General features: G+C 42.9%; 1 protein-coding gene and 1 pseudogene across 3 annotated transcripts in view; one reads left to right on the forward strand and one right to left on the reverse strand.

Annotated features, from left to right (window-relative positions):
- LOC148522634 (uncharacterized) overlaps positions 1-14,031 on the reverse strand; it is a 36,734-nt pseudogene extending 22,703 nt beyond the window's left edge. The window contains exon 1 of the transcript XR_015878525.1: positions 13,973-14,031. The product of XR_015878525.1 is annotated as an uncharacterized LOC148522634 (transcript). The remainder of the gene's footprint in view (positions 1-13,972) is intronic.
- Positions 14,032-14,497: 466 nt separating this feature from the next.
- Positions 14,498-24,043, forward strand: LOC148522635 (uncharacterized). Of its 2 annotated transcripts, XM_088473987.1 has the most exons (4): positions 14,498-14,596; positions 15,098-15,250; positions 20,078-20,142; positions 20,236-24,043. In XM_088473987.1, exon 4 carries the CDS (start codon positions 20,419-20,421, stop codon positions 21,550-21,552), a length of 1,134 nt encoding a protein of 377 aa, XP_088330113.1. In that variant the 5' UTR covers positions 14,498-14,596; positions 15,098-15,250; positions 20,078-20,142; positions 20,236-20,418; the 3' UTR covers positions 21,553-24,043. The 2 variants fall into 2 exon arrangements, with proteins under 2 accessions (XP_088330113.1, XP_088330114.1); XM_088473988.1 differs by lacking the exon at positions 20,078-20,142.
- The last annotated feature ends 1,577 nt before the right edge of the window (positions 24,044-25,620 follow it).

Consider the following 25,620-nt stretch of genomic DNA (forward strand, 5'->3'; position numbering starts at 1 on the left):
GTAATAAAGATGGAGACATTCTAGAGGACTGATATCTCAAATTTCCTATTCTAGATGCTGACAAGGCCCAGCTGCGGACACATGATATTCCTGGTAGATGATGAAGATAACCGGACGAGACACAGATTGGAAGAATCAGGATCCAGATCATCCAGGAGCATACTCTCATCCCAATTGGGCGAAGAACAATCATAAGGTTTTTTTTATTTTTAGAATTATGAAAATGATATTGTTAGGATTCTCCCCAAATTGAATTCTCTCTCTTTTACCACCTGTATGAACAAGCCGCAGTAAGACATACCCTAATATAATGAAGGATTTCATTACAACCCCGACATTGAATGTGCCTACAGATACTAATATGTGAACAGGCAAAGTCATGTATAATAATAATTATTGTAAATGTTCCTTTAAACATCCTAGATAATGTAGTCTCATTTCCCCAGACTTCCTTTATAGGTTAGATGAGATCCCACATCCTACCCATGGTCCTGTATAGATCCACTGAATGCGTATAAGGGTTGCTCTACCCTCTTGAGACGCATTATTAATGGTTCAATGACCGACTTGTGTCATACAGTTTAGAACATTGAATAATAAATTATTATGCATGACTGGAAAGATTAAGTCAGGCTGTGATAGCGCTTGATTGGCTATCAAAGGGTGGGCTGTCGAAATCAAATTGGGTATTATCACTTGCAATTATTATCTGACAATTCACAAAAATTAAAGTTAACTGAGGTATGTTTTCTTCTTCAGGGTCCAGAGGGTCCACAGGATTTACCTTGGGGACGTCCTAAAGCAGTTCCCTTAAGGGTGGGAACGCTCCTGAGCAGAGAGGATAATCCGCCGCCCAAAGGAAGCATCCTGGGAGGCAAAAGTATCAAATGCATAGATTTTGATAAAAGGACGGAAGACCAAGTGGTTGACTTGCACAGCTGTTCAGCCGAGGCGCCATGTCTAACCACCCATGACGGCCCGACAGACCGAGTAGAATGTGATGTCACGTTGTTTGGGACAGAGAGACCAGCCTGTGTAAAGACCTGAGAAATAGTCGTACGCAGCCAGCGAGCCAAAATCTGTTTGTCTGCTGGCCAGCTTCGCTTGTGAAACCCATATAACACAAAAAGAATCTGAATTCCTGATGGAGTTGGTACAATCCAGGTAAATACAAAGGGCTTTAACCACATCCAAGGAAGCTTCGCCTGTAAACAGGTCTGACGACTGAGAGGCCAGGACTACAATCTCCTCATTTATATGGAAACGGGAAACCACCTTTGGAAGGTATTGATTCCTACTAGTCGCTATTTAGCGCTGCAAGTCGCTTAAGAAAGAATTGCTTTCCAGTCCAATCGTTTGGTTCCAAAGCACAAAAAGGTTATTTATGTAAAGAAAAAGTAACACGGTGAAAGATTTAACAATTGGAGTCAAAAGCAATTAAAAGAAGTACAGCTTGATAGATACGCATGCGCACTGGTCCCAGTATATAGTCATCAATCCTGAAGCCTGTGAGAATGGCTGAACACTGGAACCGGGATGCAGTTTATATACCTTACAGAGTTCTACGTTAACAAAGGAACTAGTTTACAGGTTTCCATTGGTTCATGCTTCTGGATGATCTTGTCATTGGTCAGTTCATACTTTGTCATTAGGGGTATGGCTTCGTTCTCCAACTGTTTCTTTGTGTAGTTTCCCGGCGAACAACTGGTTAAAACTAGCTACAACACTGCATATAGGCCCTGATTCAGAGCCAGACGCTCTGACCAGAGCACTCGCTGTGAATCAGGGCCCACCTCCATTAATATGGAGCGTTCTCCTGGACGCTCGAATAGCTGTGGGTCACCACCCACAGCATATACGAGCGTGCAAAATGATGGTCACGATGGTCTTGACCATCGCGACCATCGGAACTGCGAGTAAAAGCCTGCGGTTGGGTTTCTCAACCGCAAGGCCAGGAGTGATTTTGGCTCTATCAGAGCCAAAATCACTCCCACTGACATCACTAGTGATGTCAGTGGGGCCGGCTTCAGACGGTAGGCGTTCCCTTGGAAACGCCTCCGTCTGGCAGGCACGCCCACCATCGACAGCACGCCCCCTTTGATGAGACACTCCGAGCGAAGGAAAGTCCTTCGCTCGTCGGGTCTCGCGCATGCGCACGACGGAGCTCCCTCCGTCGTGCGCATGCGCAGTGGGGAACATCGACCCACTTGCGAGCGTACTGCCGCTCGCGAGTGGGTCTGAATGACCCCCATAGATCACAACACTCTATGCAATAAATCCCTATCATTCATAACTTGCAGATGCAAGATGCGACTTCTTTACCGATAGAACCGGAAGTCTGCACATAAGCAGGGTTTTAGTATGATAAAAAACATTACATGTCCACTATGTTCTATACGTTAGATCTCATTTATGTACCTTTTTCATCATGATTATTAGTTAAAAATACCTATAATAACTCTGGTTATTACCTATGGTGAATGGAAACCATTTTATACATATGCGTTCGCATATGTGCATCTGTGCATTGGAAAAGGAAATGTCAATATGTGTGTGAGTACACGTTAGCGTAAATGTGTACGCATGTGGATACACATACGAGCGTCTATGTGTTAGCATTTGTGGTCAGCTGTAGCATGTCTCAATCAGACTTTCTTTAAGTTTAGAATCAGTATAGAGGCAGCCTTGGATGTCGATGGCAGCCGTGTATTATAAGCACTAAGTGTGTTATAACACAAAGTGTAATTATATAACAGTTAAAAAAAAAAGTTGAACAAACATTGAACAACATCTACAACAAGGTAATTACAATATCATTCCTTACCAGTAGTTTGTGTGTTGTACATTATTGAATGTATTGCAAAAATGTATCAGAAACTTCTATTAATGATCTCACTCCATGGAATCATCTCTAAGACTACTACATCCTTTACTCTCCCTGCAGCTCATCCTTTTGTACATATTGCTGCCTCAGTACTTTCCTCTTCTCTTACAAACACATATGAGCTTTTAACTTATCTAAACACATTAACAATAACATCCACAACCTCTCGCCATAACAAACATTCAGTCAAATCCCACAAATATATTTATATCTCGCTCCTGTTGCTTCTCTTAGCTGGTGACATATCTCCAAATCCAGGCCCAACCCACATGCCACACCCACAACGAACTATAAATCCAGCTAACCTCATAAATATTGCATGCCTCCCTTCACCATCCAAGTCACTAAAATGTGCCTTATGGAATGCACGCTCTGTCTGCAACAAACTAACATCCATCCATGACCTCTTTATTTCAACCAACCTCAACCTTCTGGCAATAACAGAAACATGGCTAACACAATCAGACACTGTCTCCCCTGCTGCACTTTCACATGGTAACCTACACTTCTCACACACCTCCAGGCCTGGCAATTGTAAAGGAGGTGGGGTAGGAATATTACTCTCCCAATCTTTCACATTCACAGTTCTCCCACAGGTACCTTCACTCACATTTACATCATTTGAAGTACATTCTATCAGGACTTTCACCCCTTTCTCTCTGCGAGTTGCTGTTATCTATCGCCCGCCTGGGCCACCGCACCAATTTCTGGAACATTTTTCAGCCTGGCTCCCTCACTTCCTATCCTCAGACATCTCCACCATCATTATGGGTGATTTCAATATCCCCATTGACAGTCCACTATCTCCTCATGCCTCCAAACTATTCTCTCTAACCTCCTCTCTTGGCCTCTCCCAATGGACTGACTCCTCTACTCATAAGGAGGGCCACTGCCTTGATCTTGTATTTACCAGACTATGCTCAGTTTCAGATATCACTAATGCTCCTTTCCCTCTCTCAGATCACAATCTTATCACCTGCACACTTTCCTCCATTACATCAACCTCAATGTCAGTGAAATCAACCAAACCTCCTAAAACCCGCAGAAATATTAATGTGATTAACTTTCAACAACTATCTACCTCTCTACAACAACTCTCACCAATTTCTGCACTCACTTCTCCTGAGACTGCTGCATCACAGCTAAACCAGATTTTAGTAAAAGCCCTCGATGAAGTAGCTCCAGCTACCCATCACACTCCGCGTAGACTCAGATGTCAACCGTGGCATTCTAACTTAACAAGGCATCTACAAAAACTCTCACGTAAAGTAGAACGTCAGTGGCGAAAGTCTCGCACTCCAAGTGACTTCCTCACATATAAGTCTATCTACAACTCTTATCGTACTGCTCTGGACACTGCCAAGCAAATATATTTCCAATCTCTTATCTCTGCTCAAGCCTCTAACCCCAAGCGACTTTTTAATACATTTAAACTGCTTCTTACCCCTCCCTCACCCAAGCCACCTGCTACTATCTGTGCACAAGATCTTGCTTCCTATTTCAAGGACAAGATTGATAATATCCGAAATGAAATGTTATTCTCTTCCTCAGCTAGTGACCTACTCAATTCCCTACCTGAACCCTCTGGCACATTCTCTTCATTTGACCCCACAAATGAAGATGAAGTATCTACACTCTTCTCATCCTCCTACTCTATTACCTCTCCTCTAGATCCTATACCCTCACAAATTAGTAAAGCTCTGTCTCCTGTGCTCATCCCAACCCTAACTAAAATCTGTAATCTCTCTCTTTCTACTGGCATCTTTCCATCACTGTTCAAGCATGCAGTGATTACTCCCATTCTGAAAAAACAAAATTCTGACCCTAACACTCTCTCTAATTACCGTCCTATCTCCCAGCTCCCATGCCCCTCCAAGCTACTGGAGAGACTTGTCTACACCCGCCTCGCACACTTTCTTAACACCCACAACTTATTGGACCCACTTCAGTCTGGCTTCCGTTCCCAGCACTCCACAGAGACAGCACTGACTAAGGTAGTAAATGATTTGGTCACTGCCAAGGCTAAAGGCCATTACTCACTTCTAATTCTTCTAGATCTCTCTGCTGCTTTTGACACTGTTGACCACTCTCTTCTCGTACAAACATTACAATCCCTAGGTCTTAAGGACACAGCCCTTTCTTGGTTCTCTTCCTACCTATCTGATCGCTCTTTTTCTGTTCGTTTTTCTGATTCTGCCTCCTCTTCGCTACCTCTATCAGTTGGAGTACCGCAAGGCTCTGTCTTAGGTCCTTTGCTATTCTCAATCTATACCACCTCTCTTGGCAAACTAATCCGCTCTTTTGGATTTCAGTACCATCTGTATGCGGATGATACTCAAATCTACCTATCCTCTCCAGATTTATCACCATCTGTGTTGGTCCGTGTCACTGAATGTATTTCTGCCATTTCATCTTGGATGTCATCTCGCTACCTGAAACTTAATATTTCTAAAACAGAATTAATTATATTTCCACCGGCCAATAACAGTTACCAATCTGATCTCTTTATCACTGTTGATAACTCAACAATCCACCCCACCCCACAAGCTCGCTGCCTTGGTGTCATCCTTGATTCTGAATTGTCCTTTGTTCCCCACATTCAATCTGTCTCAAAATCATGTTACATACATCTAAAAAACATATACAAAGTTCGACCATATCTCACACAAGACACTGCAAAAACTCTAATCCATGCACTCATTATTTCCCGCATTGACTATTGCAATAGTCTCCTTACTGGTCTTCCCAAAAACAGGCTATCGCCATTACAATCCATTATGAATGCAGCTGCGAGGCTTATCTTCCTTGCCAAACGTTCATCGTCTGCTGCCCCGCTCTGTCAGTCCCTCCATTGGTTGCCGGTTTTCTACCGTATTCAATACAAAATACTGTTACTTACACATAAGGCCATTAACCGAATTACACCAACATACATCTCTTCACTCATCTCAAAATATCTCCCAACCCGACCTCTCCGCTCAGCACAAGAACTGCGTCTCTCATCCCCACGCATTACTTGCTCCCATTTACGGTTACAGGACTTTCTTCGGGCTGCACCCACTCTATGGAATGCCTTACCACACACAATAAGACTTACCTCTACTCTTCAATCCTTCAAGCGTTCCATGAAAACTCACCTCTTCAGACAAGCTTATCAGATTCCAGAACCGACCACATAACCTTCATAGCTTCCATGTCTTATCACATCCCCTCTCACAGTCCACACATAACCTCACATATTGTCTTTCTTCACATACTCCTGACATTTTGCCGACATTCCTGTGTGACTGGATCATGCAGCCCACCAAGAAACTCTGCATTCTGGCCAGACCAAATTGCAATATATATAGCACCTATCCTTGTGTATCAACGCCTATTTCCCTATAGATTGTAAGCTTGCAAGCAGGGCCCTCTTACCTCTATGTCTGTCTGTTATTACCCTGTTTTGTTCTATCAATGTTTCCAATTGTAAAGTGTAACGGAATATGCTGCGCTATATAAGAAACTGTTAATAAATAAATAAATAAAATATATATATATATATATATATGTGTGTGTGTGTTATGTGCATCAGTGTGTGTGTGGTGCATTCGCAATTGTGCGCATCAGATTGCGCCGAAGCAGAGTAGCGTCAGATAATAATTGCAAGCGTTCATAACCAATTATTTTACTTTGACAAAGGTAACCCGCTCTAGTACGGAGGACAGCTTTATTATGATGAAAAATCAAATATGAAGAGCGACATGACAGCTGCCAAGTCAGAGACTGTACGAGCTAAGACGATAGCAAGGAGAAAAAGCGCCTTCTTTGTCAACCATCTTGACTTCACCATATCCAAGGGTTCAAAGGGAGCAGTCTGCAATGCCCTGAGAACCAAAGTCAAATCCCACTGTGGCACCGGAGGAACAAATGGAGGTTGCAGCTGGAGAACTCCTTGCAGGAATGTTCAAACATCCGGCAGAAGGGCAATTCTGTATTGGAACAAAACGGACAGTGCAGAAACCTGAACTCTCAAGATAGCCAAGCGAAGGCCTAAGTCTAATCCCGCCTGAAGAAAAGCAAGTATTTTTGAGAACCTTGAAAATCTTAGGGTCATTTTTTTTCTGATGGCAGACTCAACAGCCATGCCGTCAAAGTCAGCCGAGGTAAATCCTGATATAGGCAGGGACCCTGCACTAGCAGATCCGGCCATAGAGACAGTGGAAGTGGACTGTCTATGGATAGACATGGACCAGGCAGGGGCTATTCGTTTATCATGCCGCCTTTCTGCTTGAACTTTCTGACGACTGTTGGGAGGAGGGAGATTGGAGAAAACAGGTATGCCAACCTGAAATCCCACCTCACCGCCAGAGCATCCACGAAGACAGCTGAGGGCTGTACCTGGGGACTTTGTGATTGTGACGTGACGCCATGAGGTCTACGGCCGGTAATCCCCACTTGTCCTCCAGGAGTTGAAAGAAATCCGGATGAAGAGCCCATTCTGCGCCGTGTATGTACTGGCGACCTAGGAAGTCCGCTTCCCAGTTGAGATCACCTGGGATGAATATTGCCGGAATATGGCTTTCTGCCCATAGCAGAATTTCCACCACTTCCTTCATGGCTGCCAGACTTCGTGTGCCTCCCTGATGGTTGATGTAGGCGACTACTGTCACGTTGTCGGACTGAACCTGGCCAGGCCTGCCTTGTAGGAGGTCCTGCGCCAGTATGAATGCTCTGTGCACTACACCAAGCGCCAAGATATTTATTGGTAGACTTTCCTGATCCGTCCATCTTCCCTGAAAGGTGTGATGGCCTGTCACTGCTCCCCATCCTCGCAGGCTTGCATCCGTGCCGTGGTGAGGAGTACCCAATCCAGGACTCATAATTGACGACTCATGTTTAAATGAGTCATCTCCAACCACCAAGCAAGGGGCAGCCGAACCTCTGGTGAGATGCGGATCTGAGACTTTATCCAATGGTATTGACCATCCCAATGAGCCAGAATCCAATTCTGCAGGGACCTGGAGTGGAACTGGGCATAAGCCAGTGTTCTCCCCAGGCTGTTTTCTGTGGGCACATTGCCGTAAGAAACAGCATACAGGCGGCACTTCCCCCGCCACAATGCATTGCATTCCCGGTCACCGAATATGTCCTTGTTGCCACAGACTCGGATGCGACTCCGACGTCATGTTCTTCACATTGAAGGCTCCGTGTCCGCTGGCAGTAAGGACATGTTAGCGAAGGTTCCAGGTGACAGGACACGGCACATTGGGGTGGGCAGGGGACGCGGCATTGGGTCAGGGGAGAATGCCGAGCAGGGGATGTGGCATTGGGGCGGGGGGGTAGTTGTCCATCACAGTGCAGGGGAGGTGTCAGGCTGGAGGGCAAATATCCCTCCTCCTGTATAAAAGTTCAGGTGGAAAGTCATCTGAACTGATTAAAGAGAGCCTGGAAGTGGGGCCAGTATCTGTAGAGCTGTATAAAAAATATATTCTATGTAGCCTGCAAGTGGGGACAGTATCTGGGCCTCTAAGAAGAGAATTAATATATAAATTGTTATTTCAAGTTTAAATCATTATAAAGGTCAGGATTTAAAACATTATATTATTGAGAAGGCCCCCACCCAGCTACTTCTTGATGCCACCCGACTGGAAAAATTTTCTGGGGAGAACACTGACTATAATGGGATGATGCAGTGGTGAGAGCTATATACATATATGTACTATAATGGGATGATGCGGTGGCGAGAGCTATATACATATATGTAGTATAATGGGATGATGCTGTGGTGAGAGCTATATACATATATGTAGTATAATAGAATGATGCAGTGGTGAGAGCTTTATACATATATGTACTATAATGGGATGATGCGGTGGTGAAAGCTATATACATATATGTAGTATAATGGGATGATGCTGTGGTGAGAGCTATATACATATATGTACTATAATGGGATGATGCGGTGGCGAGAGCTATATACATATATGTAGTATAATGGGATGATGCTGTGGTGAGAGCTATATACATATATGTAGTATAATAGGATGATGCAGTGGTGAGAGCTTTATACATATATGTACTATAATGGGATGATGCGGTGGTGAGAGCTATACATATATATGTACTATAATGGGATGATGCTGTGGTGAGAGCTATATACACATATGTACTATAATGGGATGATGCGGTGATGAAAGCTATATGCATATATGTAGTATAATGGGATGATGCGGTGGTGAGAGCTATATACACATATGTACTATAATAGGATGATGCGGTGGTGAGAACTATATACATATATGTAGTATAATGGGATGATGCGGTGGTGAGAGCTACAGTCAGGTGCATAACTATTGGGACATTGACAGAATGAAACAAACAAGATGTGCTTTAACTGCAGACTTTCAGATTTAATTTGAGGGTAATTACATCCAAATCAGGTGAACGGTGTAGGAATTACAACGGTTTCTATATGTGCCTCCCACTTTTAAAGGGGCCAAAAGTAATGGGACTATCAACTCAAAAGCTATTTCATGGACAGGTGTGGGCTATTCCCTCGTTATTTCATTATCAATTAAGCAGGTAAAAGATCTGGAGTTGATTCTAGGTGTGACATTTGCATTTGGAATCAGTTGTTGTCGACTCTCAATATGAGATCCAAAGAGCTGTCACTATCAGTGAAGCAAGCCATCATTAGGCTGAAAAATCAAAACAAACCCATCAGAGAGATAGCAAAAACATTAGGTGTGGTCAAATCAACCTATTGGAACATTCTTAAAAAGAAAGAACGCACCAGAGAGCTCAGCAACATCAAAAGACCCGGAAGACCACGGAAAACAACTGTGGTGGATGACAGAAGAATTATTTCCCTGGTGAAGAAAAACCCCTTCACAACAGTTGGCCAAATCAAGAACACTCTCCAGGAGGTAGGTGTATATGTGTCAAAGTCAACAATCAAGAGAAGACTTCACAAGAGTGAATATAGAGGGTTCACCACAAGATGTAAACCATTGGTGAGCCTCAAAAACAGAAAGACCAGATTAGAGTTTGCCAAACAACATCTAAAAAAGCCATTACAGTTCTGGAACAACATCCTATGGACAGATGAGACAAAGATCAACTTGTACCAGAGTGATGGGAAGAGAAGAGTGTGGAGAAGGAAAGGAACTGCTCATGATCCAAAACATACCACCTCATCAGTGAAGCATGGTGGTGGTAGTGTCATGGCGTGGGCATGTATGGCTGCCAATGGAACTGGTTTCTTTGTATTTATTGATGATGTGACTGCTGACAAAAGCAGCAGAATGAATTCTGAAGTGTTTCGGGCAATATTATATGCTCATATTCAGTCAAATGCTTCAGAACTCATTGGACGGCGCTTCACAGTGCAGATGGACAATGACCCGAAGCATACTGCAAAAGCAACCAAAGAGTTTTTTCAGGCTAAAAAGTGGAATGTTATGCAATGGCCAAGTCAATCCCCTAACCTGAATCCAATTGAACATGCATTTCACTAGATTAAGACAAAACTGAAGGGAAAATGCCCCAAGAACAAGCAGGAACTGAAGACACTTGCAGTAGAGGCCTGGCAGAGCATCACCAGGGATGAAACCCAGCGTCTGGTGATGTCTATGCGTTCCAGACTTGAGACTGTAATTGCCTGCAAAGGATTTGCAACAAAGCATTAAAAAGTGAAAGTTAGATTTAGGATTGTTTAGTTTGTCCCATTACTTTTGGCCCCTTAAAAAGTGGGAGGCACATATAGAAACCGTTGTAATTCCTACACCGTTCACCTGATTTGGATGTAATTACCCTCAACTTAAATCTGAAAGTCTGCAGATAAAGCACATCTTGTTTGTTTCATTTCAAAGCCATTGTGGTGGTGAATAGAGGCCAAAATATGAAAATTCTGTCAATGTCCCAATATTTATGCACCTGACTGTATATGCATATATGTAGTATAATGGGATGATGCGGTGGTGAGAGCTATATACATATATGTAGTATAATGGGATGATGCGGTGGTGAGAGCTATATAAATATATGTACTATAATGGGATGATGCAGTGGTGAGAGCTATATACATATATGTAGTATAATGGGATGATGCTGTGGTGAGAGCTATATACATATATGTAGTATAATAGGATGATGCAGTGGTGAGAGCTATATACATATATGTACTATAATGGGATGATGCGGTGGCGAGAGCTATATACATATATGTAGTATAATGGGATGATGCTGTGGTGAGAGCTATATACATATATGTAGTATAATAGGATGATGCAGTGGTGAGAGCTTTATACATATATGTACTATAATGGGATGATGCGGTGGTCAAAGCTATATACATATATGTAGTATAATGGGATGATGCAGTGGTGAGAGCTATATACATATATGTAGTATAATGGGATGATGCTGTGGTGAGAGCTATATACATATATGTACTATAATGGGATGATGCGGTGGTGAGAGCTATATACATATATGTAGTATAATGGGATGATGCTGTGGTGAGAGCTATATACATATATGTAGTATAATAGGATGATGCAGTGGTGAGAGCTTTATACATATATGTAGTATAATGGGATGATGCGGTGGTGAGAGCTATATATATATATGTACTATAATGGGATGGTGCTGTGGTGAGAGCTATATACACATATGTACTATAATGGGATGATGCGGTGGTGAAAGCTATATACATATATGTAGTATAATGGGAGGATGCGGTGGTGAGAGCTATATACACATATGTACTATAATAGGATGATGCGGTGGTGAGAACTATATACATATATGTAGTATAATGGGATGATGCGGTGGTGAGAGCTACAGTCAGGTGCATAACTATTGGGACATTGACAGAATGAAACAAACAAGATGTGCTTTAACTGCAGACTTTCAGATTTAATTTGAGGGTAATTACATCCAAATCAGGTGAACGGTGTAGGAATTGCAACGGTTTCTATATGTGCCTCCCACTTTTAAAGGGTCCAAAAGTAATGGGACTATCAACTCAAAAGCTATTTCATGGACAGGTGTGGGCTATTCCCTCGTTATTTCATTATCAATTAAGCAGGTAAAAGGTCTGGAGTTGATTCTAGGTGTGACATTTGCATTTGGAATCAGTTGTTGTCGACTCTCAATATGAGATCCAAAGAGCTGTCACTATCAGTGAAGCAAGCCATCATTAGGCTGAAAAATCAAAACAAACCCATCAGAGAGATAGCAAAAACATTAGGTGTGGTCAAATCAACCTATTGGAACATTCTTAAAAAGAAAGAACGCACCGGAGAGCTCAGCAACATCAAAAGACCCGGAAGACCACGGAAAACAACTGTGGTGGATGACAGAAGAATTATTTCCCTGGTGAAGAAAAACCCCTTCACAACAGTTGGCCAAATCAAGAACACTCTCCAGGAGGTAGGTGTATATGTGTCAAAGTCAACAATCAAGAGAAGACTTCACAAGAGTGAATATAGAGGGTTCACCACAAGATGTAAACCATTGGTGAGCCTCAAAAACTGAAAGACCAGATTAGAGTTTGCCAAACAACATCTAAAAAAGCCATTACAATTCTGGAACAACATCCTATAGACAGATGAGACAAAGATCAACTTGTACCAGAGTGATGGGAAAGAGAAGAGTGTGGAGAAGGAAAGGAACTGCTCATGATCCAAAACATACCACCTCATCAGTGAAGCATGGTGGTGGTTGTGTCATGGCGTGGGCATGTATGGCTGCCAATGGAACTGGTTTCTTTGTATTTATTGATGATGTGACTACTGACAAAAGCAGCAGAATGAATTCTGAAGTGTTTCGGGCAATATTATATGCTCATATTCAGTCAAATGCTTCAGAACTCATTGGACGGCGCTTCACAGTGCAGATGGACAATGACCCGAAGCATACTGCAAAAGCAACCAAAGAGTTTTTTCAGTCTAAAAAGTGGAATGTTATGCAATGGCCAAGTCAATCCCCTAACCTGAATCCAATTGAGCATGCATTTCACTTGATTAAGACAAAACTGAAGGGAAAATGCCCCAAGAACAAGCAGGAACTGAAGACACTTGCAGTAGAGGCCTGGCAGAGCATCACCAGGGATGAAACCCAGCGTCTGGTGATGTCTATGCGTTCCAGACTTCAGACTGTAATTGCCTGCAAAGGATTTGCAACAAAGCATTAAAAAGTGAAAGTTAGATTTAGGATTGTTTAGTTTGTCCCATTACTTTTGGCCCCTTAAAAAGTGGGAGGCACATATAGAAACCGTTGTAATTCCTACACCGTTCACCCGATTTGGATGTAATTACCCTCAAATTAAATCTGAAAGTCTGCAGATAAAGCACATCTTGTTTGTTTCATTTCAAAGCCATTGTGGTGGTGAACAGAGGCCAAAATATGAAAATTCTGTCAATGTCCCAATATTTATGCACCTGACTGTATATGCATATATGTAGTATAATGGGATGATGCGGTGGTGAGAGCTATATACAGCTATGTACTATAATGGGATGATGCGGTGGTGAGAGCTATATATGTACTATAATGGGATGATGCAGTGGTAAGAGCTATATACATACAGTATATATGTATGTCTATTTTTATACTGTTTGTATCTTGTCCCTGATGGCGGGGTGACTCCCGAAATGTCGGCATATTGAAGGACTTTTAGTCAATATTATAACTTCGCTCTCCAGAGTGCCGCCTATATTGGTAATATATATATATATATACACACACGCATGCTGGGGCAGAGAGTACTATACAAATATGTACTTTAGATACACACAGAGAGCTATATATATATATATATATATATATATATATATACACATACACGCACACACACACATGCTGGGGCAGAGAGCACAATACATATATGTACTATATATACACACAGAGAGCACTATACATATATGTACTATATATACACACAGAGAGCAATGTACATATATGTATACACACACATGCTGGGGCAGAGAGCAGGCTAAGATTACACAGCTGCCGCCCTCCGCTCAGTCACTCCCCCATGATTTTTGCCCGCACACCCCGTACTGCCCGCAGCTACAGGGGCCCAGCACACACCTCACTCACCGGTACCGCTCGCCGGGACAGTCAGGGGCCAGGGCCCAGGGGGAGCACCCGGGGGTGGAGACTGGGCGGGTACACGGAGGAGGCGGGGAGGGGCTGCAGAGGAGAAGGGAAGAGACTGGGAGGAGTCACAGGGGAGCGGGCTGGAAACACGAAGACTATTGCGGAGACTGGGCGTGGTTACAAGTAATGGGGAGGAGACTGGGCGTGGACACTATTCTCTGGTATCCCGGAGCTCAGACCTGGCTTTTCGCAGATCTGGGGCTTCTCCTGACGTCAATCGGTCACGTGACTGTACGATCCCTGGACTTTCCATCGATTCCAAGCAGCCAAATACTGCTTGGAACAGTCACATGACCTGGTGACGAAGGGGTAGCCCCGGGCTCGCCGGCGTGACGCGGGAACGGAGGATCCACATGTCCCCGCCTACTCTCCACCCCCCTCCGCCGTGTCCCCGCCCAGTCTCCTCCCCCTCCAGCATGTGTCCGCCTCGCCGTCTTCTTCCCATTTCTAATGGTTACGCCCAGTATGCTCCGTGTCCCCGCCCAGTCTCCTCCCCCGGGTGCTCCCCTACCCTGACTGTCCTGGCGAGGCCTCGGAGGCTCGGACACAGGAGGAGCAGCTGCGGTGAGTGAGTGTCTGGTCGGCAGAGCAGGGGGGGAAACACATGGGGGGTGACTGAGCGGAGGGCGGCAGCTGCTGTGTATTAATAACAGTCTGCTCTCTGCCCCAACATGTGCTGCACTCAGTGCCAGTCTGTAATGCTGGGCACACACTGAATGATGTACCCAAGCGTGATGTCACCTGGCGGGGGGGGGCATACACACTTGCCGATGGCGGCAGCGACGGCGAGGGGTCACGTTGCTTTCGACAGCATGGCCCCCGCTGACGATTTTGCATGCAGGTCCGACGGGCGATGTCGCTGACGATTCGCGGAAGCGCTGGTACACACTGCCCGATATGTCTTCCGATCCGGCATACCATACGAGTAGTGTACCCGGCCTAAGATACCTATTTGGGGGCATAAAGGAGAAGGGACTGTTTGTAGGGACATACACACGGACCATTACCAGCAGCTAAACGCATGTATTTGTCTCATCGCATTTATGTTCCTTTATTCTATTACAGCCTGTTGTTGTGGTGATGGTGCACATTGGTGGACGCGCTCCCACAGGATACCTTCGATGCACCAGGGAGACGGTGAGCGGGATAACGATATATCGCGATCCAGCCGGGAGCAGTGTCAGCCTGGATGAGCGCTGGGCTATATCTGCATAAAAGGTACATGGCTTCCTTACTGCAGTGTTGTCCTGACGAGAGTAATCTATTATAAGGGCTTATATTGATGCTGAATCGAATAACCAGCATTCCGCCATTATAATTTAGTGAGAGTCAGTGGGGTCATGGTGTTAGAGGGGCTACACATCAAAAGTTATTGGACTGCACTGAGCTGAAATATGGCATGTCCATGTAGAACCGGCGCTCGGTACGTACATGCCAAATTTCAGGGAAAAAAAAATAAAAAATGTGAAATTTCGAAAAATCTAAAGAGGAAAATGTCGCTGTTTTCCCTCCACCTCCTGTTTGACAAAAAGTGTCAGTTTTGAGGTATTTTTGGGAAGGCGTACCCCGGGGCAGAGGGCGATTTATGATTTGTTTTATTTGATTTTGTTTCAATTTATGGCCTTTTGGGGTTATGGTCTTTGAGAAAGTTATTTTTTTTAAGTTGGTGTAAATGTGACCCATGTTAAAGATGAGGATTTTACGTTGTGAATGTCAATTTGAGGTCTCTAATGGCTCCTGAAAATGACTTCCCTTGAGTGAAGCTATATGGCTGATTTCTCCTAGCTAGTATAGGTTATTCTGTGTGCTGGAGGGGAATTAGCGCTGTTTATGTTATACTGGGGAAGGGGGGTATTATGGAGTTAGGGGGGCAGATTGTATGATTATTTGTCCAGGCACCACTCTAATTTAAGAGTTTAATAAGGTCAGTTCGGTGCCAGAGGCGGCTTGGAGAGAATGGGTGATGTCACTGAGCCTGGGCATCAGTGTGTGCCAGTGTAGTGACATGTCAGTCAGATAGGCAGCCTGCTGTGTATATAATTTATTGCGGCAGCCTTCTCTCTGTGTGAGCGCACTGTCATGTCGTGGTGCCAAATACATTGTTGTGAATCATTATTGACCTTCCCGGATAGCTGCACTGTTGCTGCCCTTCCCAATATGTCACATGTATGTGTTATGTCAGCATTAGGTGTGTATGTGATCCTTAGTTCGCCGACATAGTGGGTAACTAAGTGTATGTGTGGCAGAACAGCAATACGGTTTGGGTAACGCCATCTTGTTGCTGTCAGTGTGTGTGTGTTTTATTATTTTTTTTGTTCCTTTCTATTTACATATTTTTTTATTTTTTTTTTAGGATTTGTCACCATAGCCATGCACCCCCCCCCACCATCATGTCATTACAGATCTGCACCTCTACACCATTGTAACTGCACTACACCACCATCAAGTCACAACTGCCCTGCACACCTCACACCATCATCTGCACAAGCATTCTCCTTTATATGTGACTAGTGGCATATGTCTAATATATCATTCAGGAAGGGTCTGGCAAGGGACAGCCGGTGCCCGGGGCAACTGCTGCTGCTCCAAAACGTCGGACACACCTACCTGTGACTGTGTGCCGTTTTATATATGTACAAGCCCTCCGAGTGCCGCCCGTCTCTCCATTGCTCTGTATGTATAATATATGCCAGCACTGTCAATCGAGCAATAACCATTGTAAAAACAGGGTGAGATAAATACACATACACTGCTAACCACGTGCATATTTATGTCACAATACAAATTATTTAGTAATTCTCTTTCATACAGTTTTCTTCAACTCTTATGATATATCCTGTATTCTAAACCCGAATACCAAATCTACCCATGTCGCTTGCATAGAAATATCCTATTTATCCTTTCAAAACCTGGTATCTCGTATAACAATAACCACTGCTTCCACCACAATGAGCAAAGTGCTTGTGAGATGATCACATTATTCCCATATATGTAACATTAATGCTTTTTTTTTTTTTTTTATATAACAATGCTTTTATTTAGTTTTGCATAAACAGTGATACATTACACTAGGTTTATATGGCACAATAACCGTGAATCACCAAGAAAACATACAATAAAGACCGAGTACCAAAACAATAATAAGATATAAATGAGCAAGAAAAACCCAGACAGCATGGACAAATTGTCAAAAGGTCTTAGGCTGGGTAGACACGTAAAGATTTTCTGTCCAACCATCCAACTAGTTAATTGGTTGGAATGAAATCTGGTAAGGTATGAAAGCAAATGACAATCAGCAATTTGTTCCCAAACACCACAAAATGGACAAAAACTTTTGTATGAACAAATTGTTTAGATCAAACATCTAACAAACTTGTCTGACGACCATTTTCATCTGTTTTCTGGCATTTAGGAGCAAATTGCTGATCATCAGTTACTCCCATACGTTACCAGATTTTCATTCCAACCAATCAACTAGTTGGATGGTTGGACAGAAAATCTTTACGTGTGTACCCAGCTTTAGAGGAGGCTGGGAACATATTGAGCAGTTAGATTGGGCATAAAGAAAATTGATACCCAGATAATTGTCTAGCGTTGAAAAGGAAGGAGAAAGGAGACTGCAGTAAAACAAATCTGGAGGGATGAAAAATAAAGGAAGTTAGCAGAAACCAGGAAGGGGGTGACGATTGGTATTGATACCATGGGGCCCAGAGTTCGTGAAAGGTGGCCACAGTGTTATTTTGTAATATCGAGATATATTCCATAAAAGCCACAAAATGGACACGGGCTCGGAGTGCTGCCAACGGGGGAGTTGCGGGAGTTCTCCAATTCTTGGTAATTAAACATTTGGTGGCATTACAAATATGGACTATAAGTTTATCATGATGCTTGCTGACGTCCCGGAAGGGTGAACTCAGTAGGCGCTACAGACACATCGCACAGCGGAGTCAAACCTGTGATACATGATATCATGCTCTACACTTGTTCCCAAAGAGATCTAACAAGACCACAAAGTATGGTAAAACATAGCCACATTGTCTCCAGCAGGAGCTTGAAGTTGATGGAAAGATGATGTGGAGCTTAGATGGTACCATTGGCTCAATTCAGACCCGTGCGCTAGATGCATTTGCACGCAGACGTTCGCTGCCAGAGTATGCAAATCCTGCGATCGCACGGCAAGACATTAGCACTCCCACTATGTCTTGGCGTGCGATCGCGGTATGGTTTTAGACGCCCACAAGCCAGTCATAAGACGCCCACTTTCCCTTCGCAACACACGTCATCTCCAGGAAGTGTATGCAACAAATCGGTAACATTGAGTACCATCGGAAGCATATGCAGCGCTTGTGGTTGACCATACCCTACTGCAAGCACTGCGAGTGCTGCTGTGTTTTAAACAACCATGTGACATGTACTATGACTCTGCATCTTAATTATTCATGCCCTAGAAACGCCACTTTGAAGCTCAGGCACGCCTGCGTTCGTACCACCACTCCCCCCGTTTCCATCGACCTTGCCCTGTCACCACCCACAAACTGCACATTCTGTCACTCAAACTTGCGGGACATCGATGTACTCGCTGCGATCGCTTCCCGATCGCAACGACTGGTTCACGCACTGTATATTTTACGCATGCACAGATCGCAAAAATCGGCCAGCAGCGTGCAAACTCAGCCTAGCGAACGGGTCTGAATCGGGCCCCAAGTACCATCTGGTGTATCATTTCTCCTTATCAATAGGGGCTGGTAGGTCGGCCTCCCAGGCAACTTCATGGTGTTCCCCATTAGGGGAAGTCGGGGCCAAAATGGAGTGATACGGTACAGAGATATTGCCTTTACGACTTATCGAATAGATACAAAGGCATTCAAATGAGGAGAGAGGCCGTATATTACGAGGTGGAGATTGAGAAGTAATGAAACTAGTGATCTGCAGGTATTGGTAGTGACATGTTGAAGGAAGAGAGGATCGACCTTAAAGATCTGCAATTGATGACGGGGCAAATTTACCCTGCACATGTTTAAATCGGTCAATCTGGACACCCTGTGAAAAGGAGGCCATAGTATTTCTAGACCCAGGGGGAAATAAAAGATGATGCCAAATAGGGAACATAGGGGAAGGGTGCGATGCCAAATAATGGGCCACAAGAAGTCTGTCCCACACCTCGAGGTTGGAGTCGCATAAGCCGAGGCTGATCTAAGCGATTTAGCTAACCATACGATCCTGTCAACACTCCCATCCTGGAGCGTAGCGTATTCAAGATCCACCCATTTCTTGTCACCTAGGTTGGAATGCCACAATATAATATGATTAAGTTGTGCTGCATAGTAGTAAGAGCAAAGTATCGGCAGACCAAGACCTCCCTCAGGCACCGATTTAGCTAGGATGTATCTACGGATCCAAAGTCTACCATTTGCCCAAATAAAACGGTTACAAAGGGTTTGCATTAGGGATGTGCAGATTCGGATAGGTTTGAGTTTGCACGTTGAGTTCGGATTTTTCCCTCCAAAAAAACGGAACTCAGAAAGAGGCAAAACGTCATCTTGCATGGACGAACATCAGCATTCCTGGACTTTTGTCCAGGAATGATGATGTTTGTCCATGCAAGATGACGTTTTGCCTCTTTCTGAGTTCCGTTTTTTTGGAGGGAAAAATCCGAACTCAACGTGCAAACTCGAACCTATCCGAGCCTGCACATCCCTAGTTTGCATGGAGCTCACCATTGAAATCTGGACAGGGAGAGTCTGGAATAAGTATAATAGCCTAGGAAGTAGGTTCATTTTAATGGTGTCAATCCGGCGGAACTGGTATGTGTGTGTCTGGGTGTTATATATATATATATATATATATATATATATATATATTGCCATTTTACCAAGTCTTTTGCCAAAGTTTGGAACATTGGGGAATAGTTAGCATAAGAGGGAATAAGACTTGGTGATTAAAATACCAAGAAACAGATTAAATTTGGAGGTAAGCACTGACTGAATATGTGGGGGACGCAAAGAGCCAGAGCTTCCGACTTTTAACTATTTCTTTTATTTCCAGAAAGGGAGCTATAGGTCTTTAATTCTGCCTGGAGATTGGGGTGGGACATCAAGGGGTTAGTCAAGGTAAGCAGAATAAGAGGGACAACTTGTACTGCGTCCTCCCCACCTCAGTCCCCTTCATATGTAACCTTTTACTTATTAACATTTTTCTTTCAGGACAATTGAGCAGGATTCCCACTAAGAATATTGGAAGACGCTGTGGAAAGGGACATTGTCCTCTGATCAATCAAACTATAGACGTCATCTCTTCTTACACCTCTGCAGGATTCGCATAAACTTTTCTTGTTTTCTGGATAGAAGAAACCTTTTACAGCTAATTTGTTTCTCAGTTAGTACGTGATGGGTCCCACAGGAGAGAAATCCCATCTGTGCTCTGAATGTGACAAAAGCTTTCCATATAAATCACAGCTTCTCACACATCAGATGAGTCACACAGGAGAGAAGCCATTTACATGTTCTGAGTGCAGGAAATGTTTTTCCCTTAAGTCACAGCTTGTTACACATCAAAGGACTCACACAGGGGAAAAACCTTTTACATGTTCTGAATGCAGCAAGTGTTTTAGTTTCCAACAGCAACTTGTTAGACATCAGAGGAGTCATACAGGAGAGAAACCATTTACATGTTCTGAGTGCAGCAAGTGTTTTACAGAGAAGCAAGAACTTGTTATGCATCAGAGGAGTCACACAGGAGAGAAACCATTTACCTGTTCGGAATGCAGCAAGTGTTTTTCCCAGATGTCACATCTTGTTAGACATCAGAGAATTCACACAGGAGAGAAACCATTTAAATGTCCTGAATGTAGCAAGTGTTTTTCACATAAGCCACAACTTTTTATACATCAGAGGAGTCACACAGGTGAGAAACCATTTACATGTTCTGAATGCAGCAAATATTTTTCCCGTAAGTCACAACTGTTTAGACATCAGAGGATTCATACAGGCGAGAAACCATTTCAATGTTCTGAATGCAGCAAGTATTTTAGAGCGAAGCAAGAACTTGTTAGACATCAGAGGATTCACACAGGAGAGAAACCATATAAATGCTCTCAATGTAGCAAGTGTGTTTCCAATAAGACACATCTTGTTAGACATCAGAGGAGTCACACAGGAGAGAAACCTTATAAATGCTCTGAATGCACCAAGTGTTTTACCTCCAAGCGACAACTTGTTATACATCAGAGGAGTCACACAGGAGACAGACCATTTAAATGCCCTGAATGTAGCAAATGCTTTACCAGTTTGTCAAATCTTTTAAAACATCAGAGGAGTCACACAGGAGAGAAACCGTTTGAATGCTCTGACTGCAGCAAGTGTTTTTCCCAGAAGTCATCTCTTGTTAGTCATCAGAAGAGTCACACAGCAGAAAAGCCATATAAATGCTCAGACTGCAACAAGAGATTTACTAGAAAGATAACACTTATTAATCACATGAGGAGTCATTCTGAGGGCCTGAATGTAGCATGTGTTTCATAAGTAAGTTATCTTATGTCACCTCAGTATGCATTCAGGGGAGAGTGAGACTATTTTTATTTTCTAAATGTGGCAAATTTCTATTTTTTAATTAAACCCTTGTTAAAGATTGTAGAGGTCTGACAAGGGGACTTGGGGGCATCTTTCCCCTGGGACAGTCTCTCTGTTAGGAACTAGAGCTGCAGTATAACAGCAGACAATGGTGATGGTGCTGTGTAATATACAGCTGTGCTCTGCTCATGCAGGTGCTGGGACTAGTAGAAGAAAGAGCTTTCTGTTCAGTAGAGAGTCCCAGCAGACCCACTCAGTTCTGGGATTCCTTCTATGTCAGGCAGAGCTATGAGTATTGTATACTACTACAGGAACCCTGCACACTGCCCTGTATTACCCTACAGGTCTCCTCTCTGGTCTTTCTATCGCTGTCTTACCTCCTGCTTATATGAGTACTCTGCTCTATGTTGTAAAATAGTGCAAGACATTGGTCACCTGTATTCCCTAGCAACCAATAAAGTTGTCCATCTATAAAAATCTAGTTATGTAACATATATCAAAAGAAGATGAAATTCTGCGCTTCACTGTTGGGATGTCCTTGACATTTAGGAGTAAGTCACACCCTCACCTTGAAAGAGACTAACTCCATCGAAATGCGTTGGTGTGGTAGCATTGGGACTTATTTCGTCCATCCAATGACCCAGGTTAATTTATTCCCCATTTGGTTAAGGAAATGATTATTCCAACATTTTCTTCTATGGATGTTAGTCCTAATGTTATACTTTGTTGTTTTCCATTCAAATTTGGCATCTTAAATTATGGAATGGTTATTTGTTTACTGCCGAGTGTGAATAAGAAGGTCTGGTCTGGGAGATTTCCTATATGGGACAAAGAAACCTTGATGTGTATGGAACAAGCAATCTCTATGTAAGCATAGATGTAAGTTTACTACTTTGTGTCAACATATTGAGGTGGATCACATATCTGGTTCCCTGCACTATAGAGTGGATTGAAGTAGGTGATATGTCAAAGCTGTAATGATACCTTTATATGTGTTCTACTGATTTCGCTCATGTAAGCACTAATGTGAGCATTTATTGTCTATGTATATTCATGCAGTGATCTATATTATTATATCTACACTATATTCTGTATGGTGAGGACCCTTCCTGAACGTTATATACCAGTAACTAAATATTGTCCTCATTCTCTTATTTTATGGTTTTACTGCGGAGAAATAAATTCAATGGAGAAGATAAAGAGAGCCTCTTTCATTTAAGGACTGTTTATTATATTTTAATGCTATACTTTACAAGGGGTTGGGTACGGGATCTGAATGGTCAGAATCCCTACAGATTTCTAGACGTATAACCCTTCCCTCTCTCAGCCTAACCTTCCCCTCTCGCAGCCAAACCCTAACACCCCCACAGCCTAAACCTGACCCTCCCATCCGGCAGGCTAACCCTCATCCTTTCCTTAGTGGCTAACTCTAACCCTTATACTTAGTCGGGATTCCGACTGTCTGAATTCCGGAGCCGGTCTTCTGATGACTGTTGGGATTCCGGAGCTGGTCTGACTGACGGTATCTTGACGGTCGGGATGGCGACTACATCCCTTCACAAGGACATCCAAACAGTGAAGCGCAGAATTACATGCTGGATGTGACTGTCAGGCTTATCTTCCAGTGTAACCATTCAAGGTTCTGATATTCTGGGCGTGTGAGAAGCCTAATCATTTAGAATTGGTTTTGTCTGCAAATAACAGGAAGAAGTAAACTCACAATCGTTCTGTTTTATAATTTCCGAATAGTTGGGTTCTATGTAAAAATAAATTGTGAACAATCATCTGTGAGTGATAGAGAAGGATTATTTTCCAAGTCCATCACAGAGGGTCCTTATATCCTATACTAACAATCACATTTCTTTCATTATTGACCATTTTGTAAGCAAAATATTTGTGTTTCTTTTTGGTTTTAGAAAATAAAATTATGTAGGTGAAAAGGAATGGCGCTAATGCCTCAGGTGGATGAAGAATATATACAGTATGTAGTGTTCCCTCTAGCTCCGGCGGGAGGCAGGGCGCCGGAGCTAGAGAGGGCATGCTGGCGCGCGAGACCGAGAAGGGGGCGTGGTCATCGGAAAAGGGGGCATGTCTATAAGACGCGTCCCCTTTTCGTCACTCTTGGGGGCGTGCCCGGCACTTACGGACACGCCGGGCAGCCCCCAAGCCCTGCAGACAGGGAGAATAGATGCCGGGCGCATGCGCCCGGCGTCTATTCTCCGGCGGTGACCGGGTCACCGCATGTTTCTCCACGGGTGTCCCGTGGGTGAGAACGGCTCCCGCAGGCTGTGGGGGCAGGGCGTTTTTTGCCCTCCTCCTGGAGGGCAGGGTGCTTTTTGCCCTCCAGAAGGAGGGCAGGGCGCCGCGCCCCGCTAAAACAGCCTAGCGGGAACACTAGTATGTATCCCAATCAAGGATAAATCAGAGAACAAAATTTATTTAAAACATGTATAAATATATTCCATAAAATCAAGATGACATAATGGGGTAACCGGAAAACAGCTTCTCACCATTAGACAAGGCTGCGGTGGCTTGATGCAAACAAATCAAAATCGAAGAGGTGACGGGCAATGAAGCTCGGCACCACCGCAGAGAATGTAAATTGTTCTGGCTTGCTGGTAGTCAGAGGTTCCCTTGTAGCATGTACTCCATAATGCGTTTCGAATTGTGATCAATTCTTCTTCAGATGTGGACAACATGCTGTTCAGATTGTGGTGATATTTATACACCCAGAAGTGATCTAATTGGGTACTCACAATTAATATTCAAATATATTAAAAATTATTCAAAATCAATTTTCGCAATCACCTAAACTGGAAGTGACACTTGTGGCCCAGGTGTATAATTCCGGCCACCTGAAGTGACACAGGCGCTATATGCCCAAACGTCACCTCCAATTACAAAGAAAACTGAGAGCAGTGTAGAAAGCACCAAATCTCCCTAAGATCAGCAGCGAAAGTGACATAGGCACTACACTGCCTCCGGTCACACTTTATTCTGGAAGTGGCGTCAAACATATTAAAGATGCTCACTTCCTTTTACCGCAGTATTATTACTGGAAGTGATGCATGTGTGTCACCGCATGTCCACTTCTGGAAATTATGTCTGTGGTTCACATTTAGTCACTTCCAGTCTAAATATAGAAATTGTGCACAATAAAATACAGGTACATCATATATATTCAATCTTTCATATAATATGCAATAAAAATACATAATTTAAAATTCATAAAATACATAATTTAAAATTATATAAAGAGGATTTGTTTTATTAAATAGATATATGCAGAAAACAAAATTATTGATTTGTTCTTAAGTTTATAAGATATGTATTGAATTGTATGATTTACCATTATATATAAATAGAATTTGTTTCTGTATTACATTTTATTATGTATGACTGTATATCAAGTGATGTTTGAAACAAAAATGTTTCTTGTTTTATATGCAGTGTCTCAATAAAAATATTTATAAAAAAAAAAAATTATATAAAGAGATATAAAATACATATAAAGTTCCCATGTATGTTTCAGGAGCATAATTATACTGAATCCAGTGGGTTTCTTCCTATCAACAAAGCTATACCGTACTTTGTATTCCAGTAAAGTCCATCCCTCAAATTTGATAGGAGTACTCCCCAATCGGTAAGTTCCAATCCTCATTGTTGAAATGTGATCCATAAAGTGCAAAAAGAGAAAAATAAAAAGTTATATATTTATCCAAAGTTAATATATAATATGTATTACATACACAATACACTGATATTTATAGACTAATCTAAGAACCATTTCAGTTCAAAGTCTAAGTTTAGACCAGTTGGTGCTAATGTATCAAGTGTGTATATCCACTTCATCTCGCACTGCGACAACTTTTTTTCTAAGTCTCTCGTTCTCCAATTATCTTTAACACATTGGATACCAAGAAATTGTTTAATCTTTTTTTCACACTTATAATGCTGTTTAGCAAAATGGTCTGATACAGAATGTGTTGAAAGGCCTTTTCTTATATTATATATGTGTTC

This window comes from Taudactylus pleione, unplaced genomic scaffold (assembly GCF_031769625.1).
Source record: "Taudactylus pleione unplaced genomic scaffold, aTauple2 ptg000145l, whole genome shotgun sequence".
In the NCBI taxonomy this organism is placed as follows: Eukaryota; Metazoa; Chordata; class Amphibia; order Anura; family Myobatrachidae; genus Taudactylus; species Taudactylus pleione.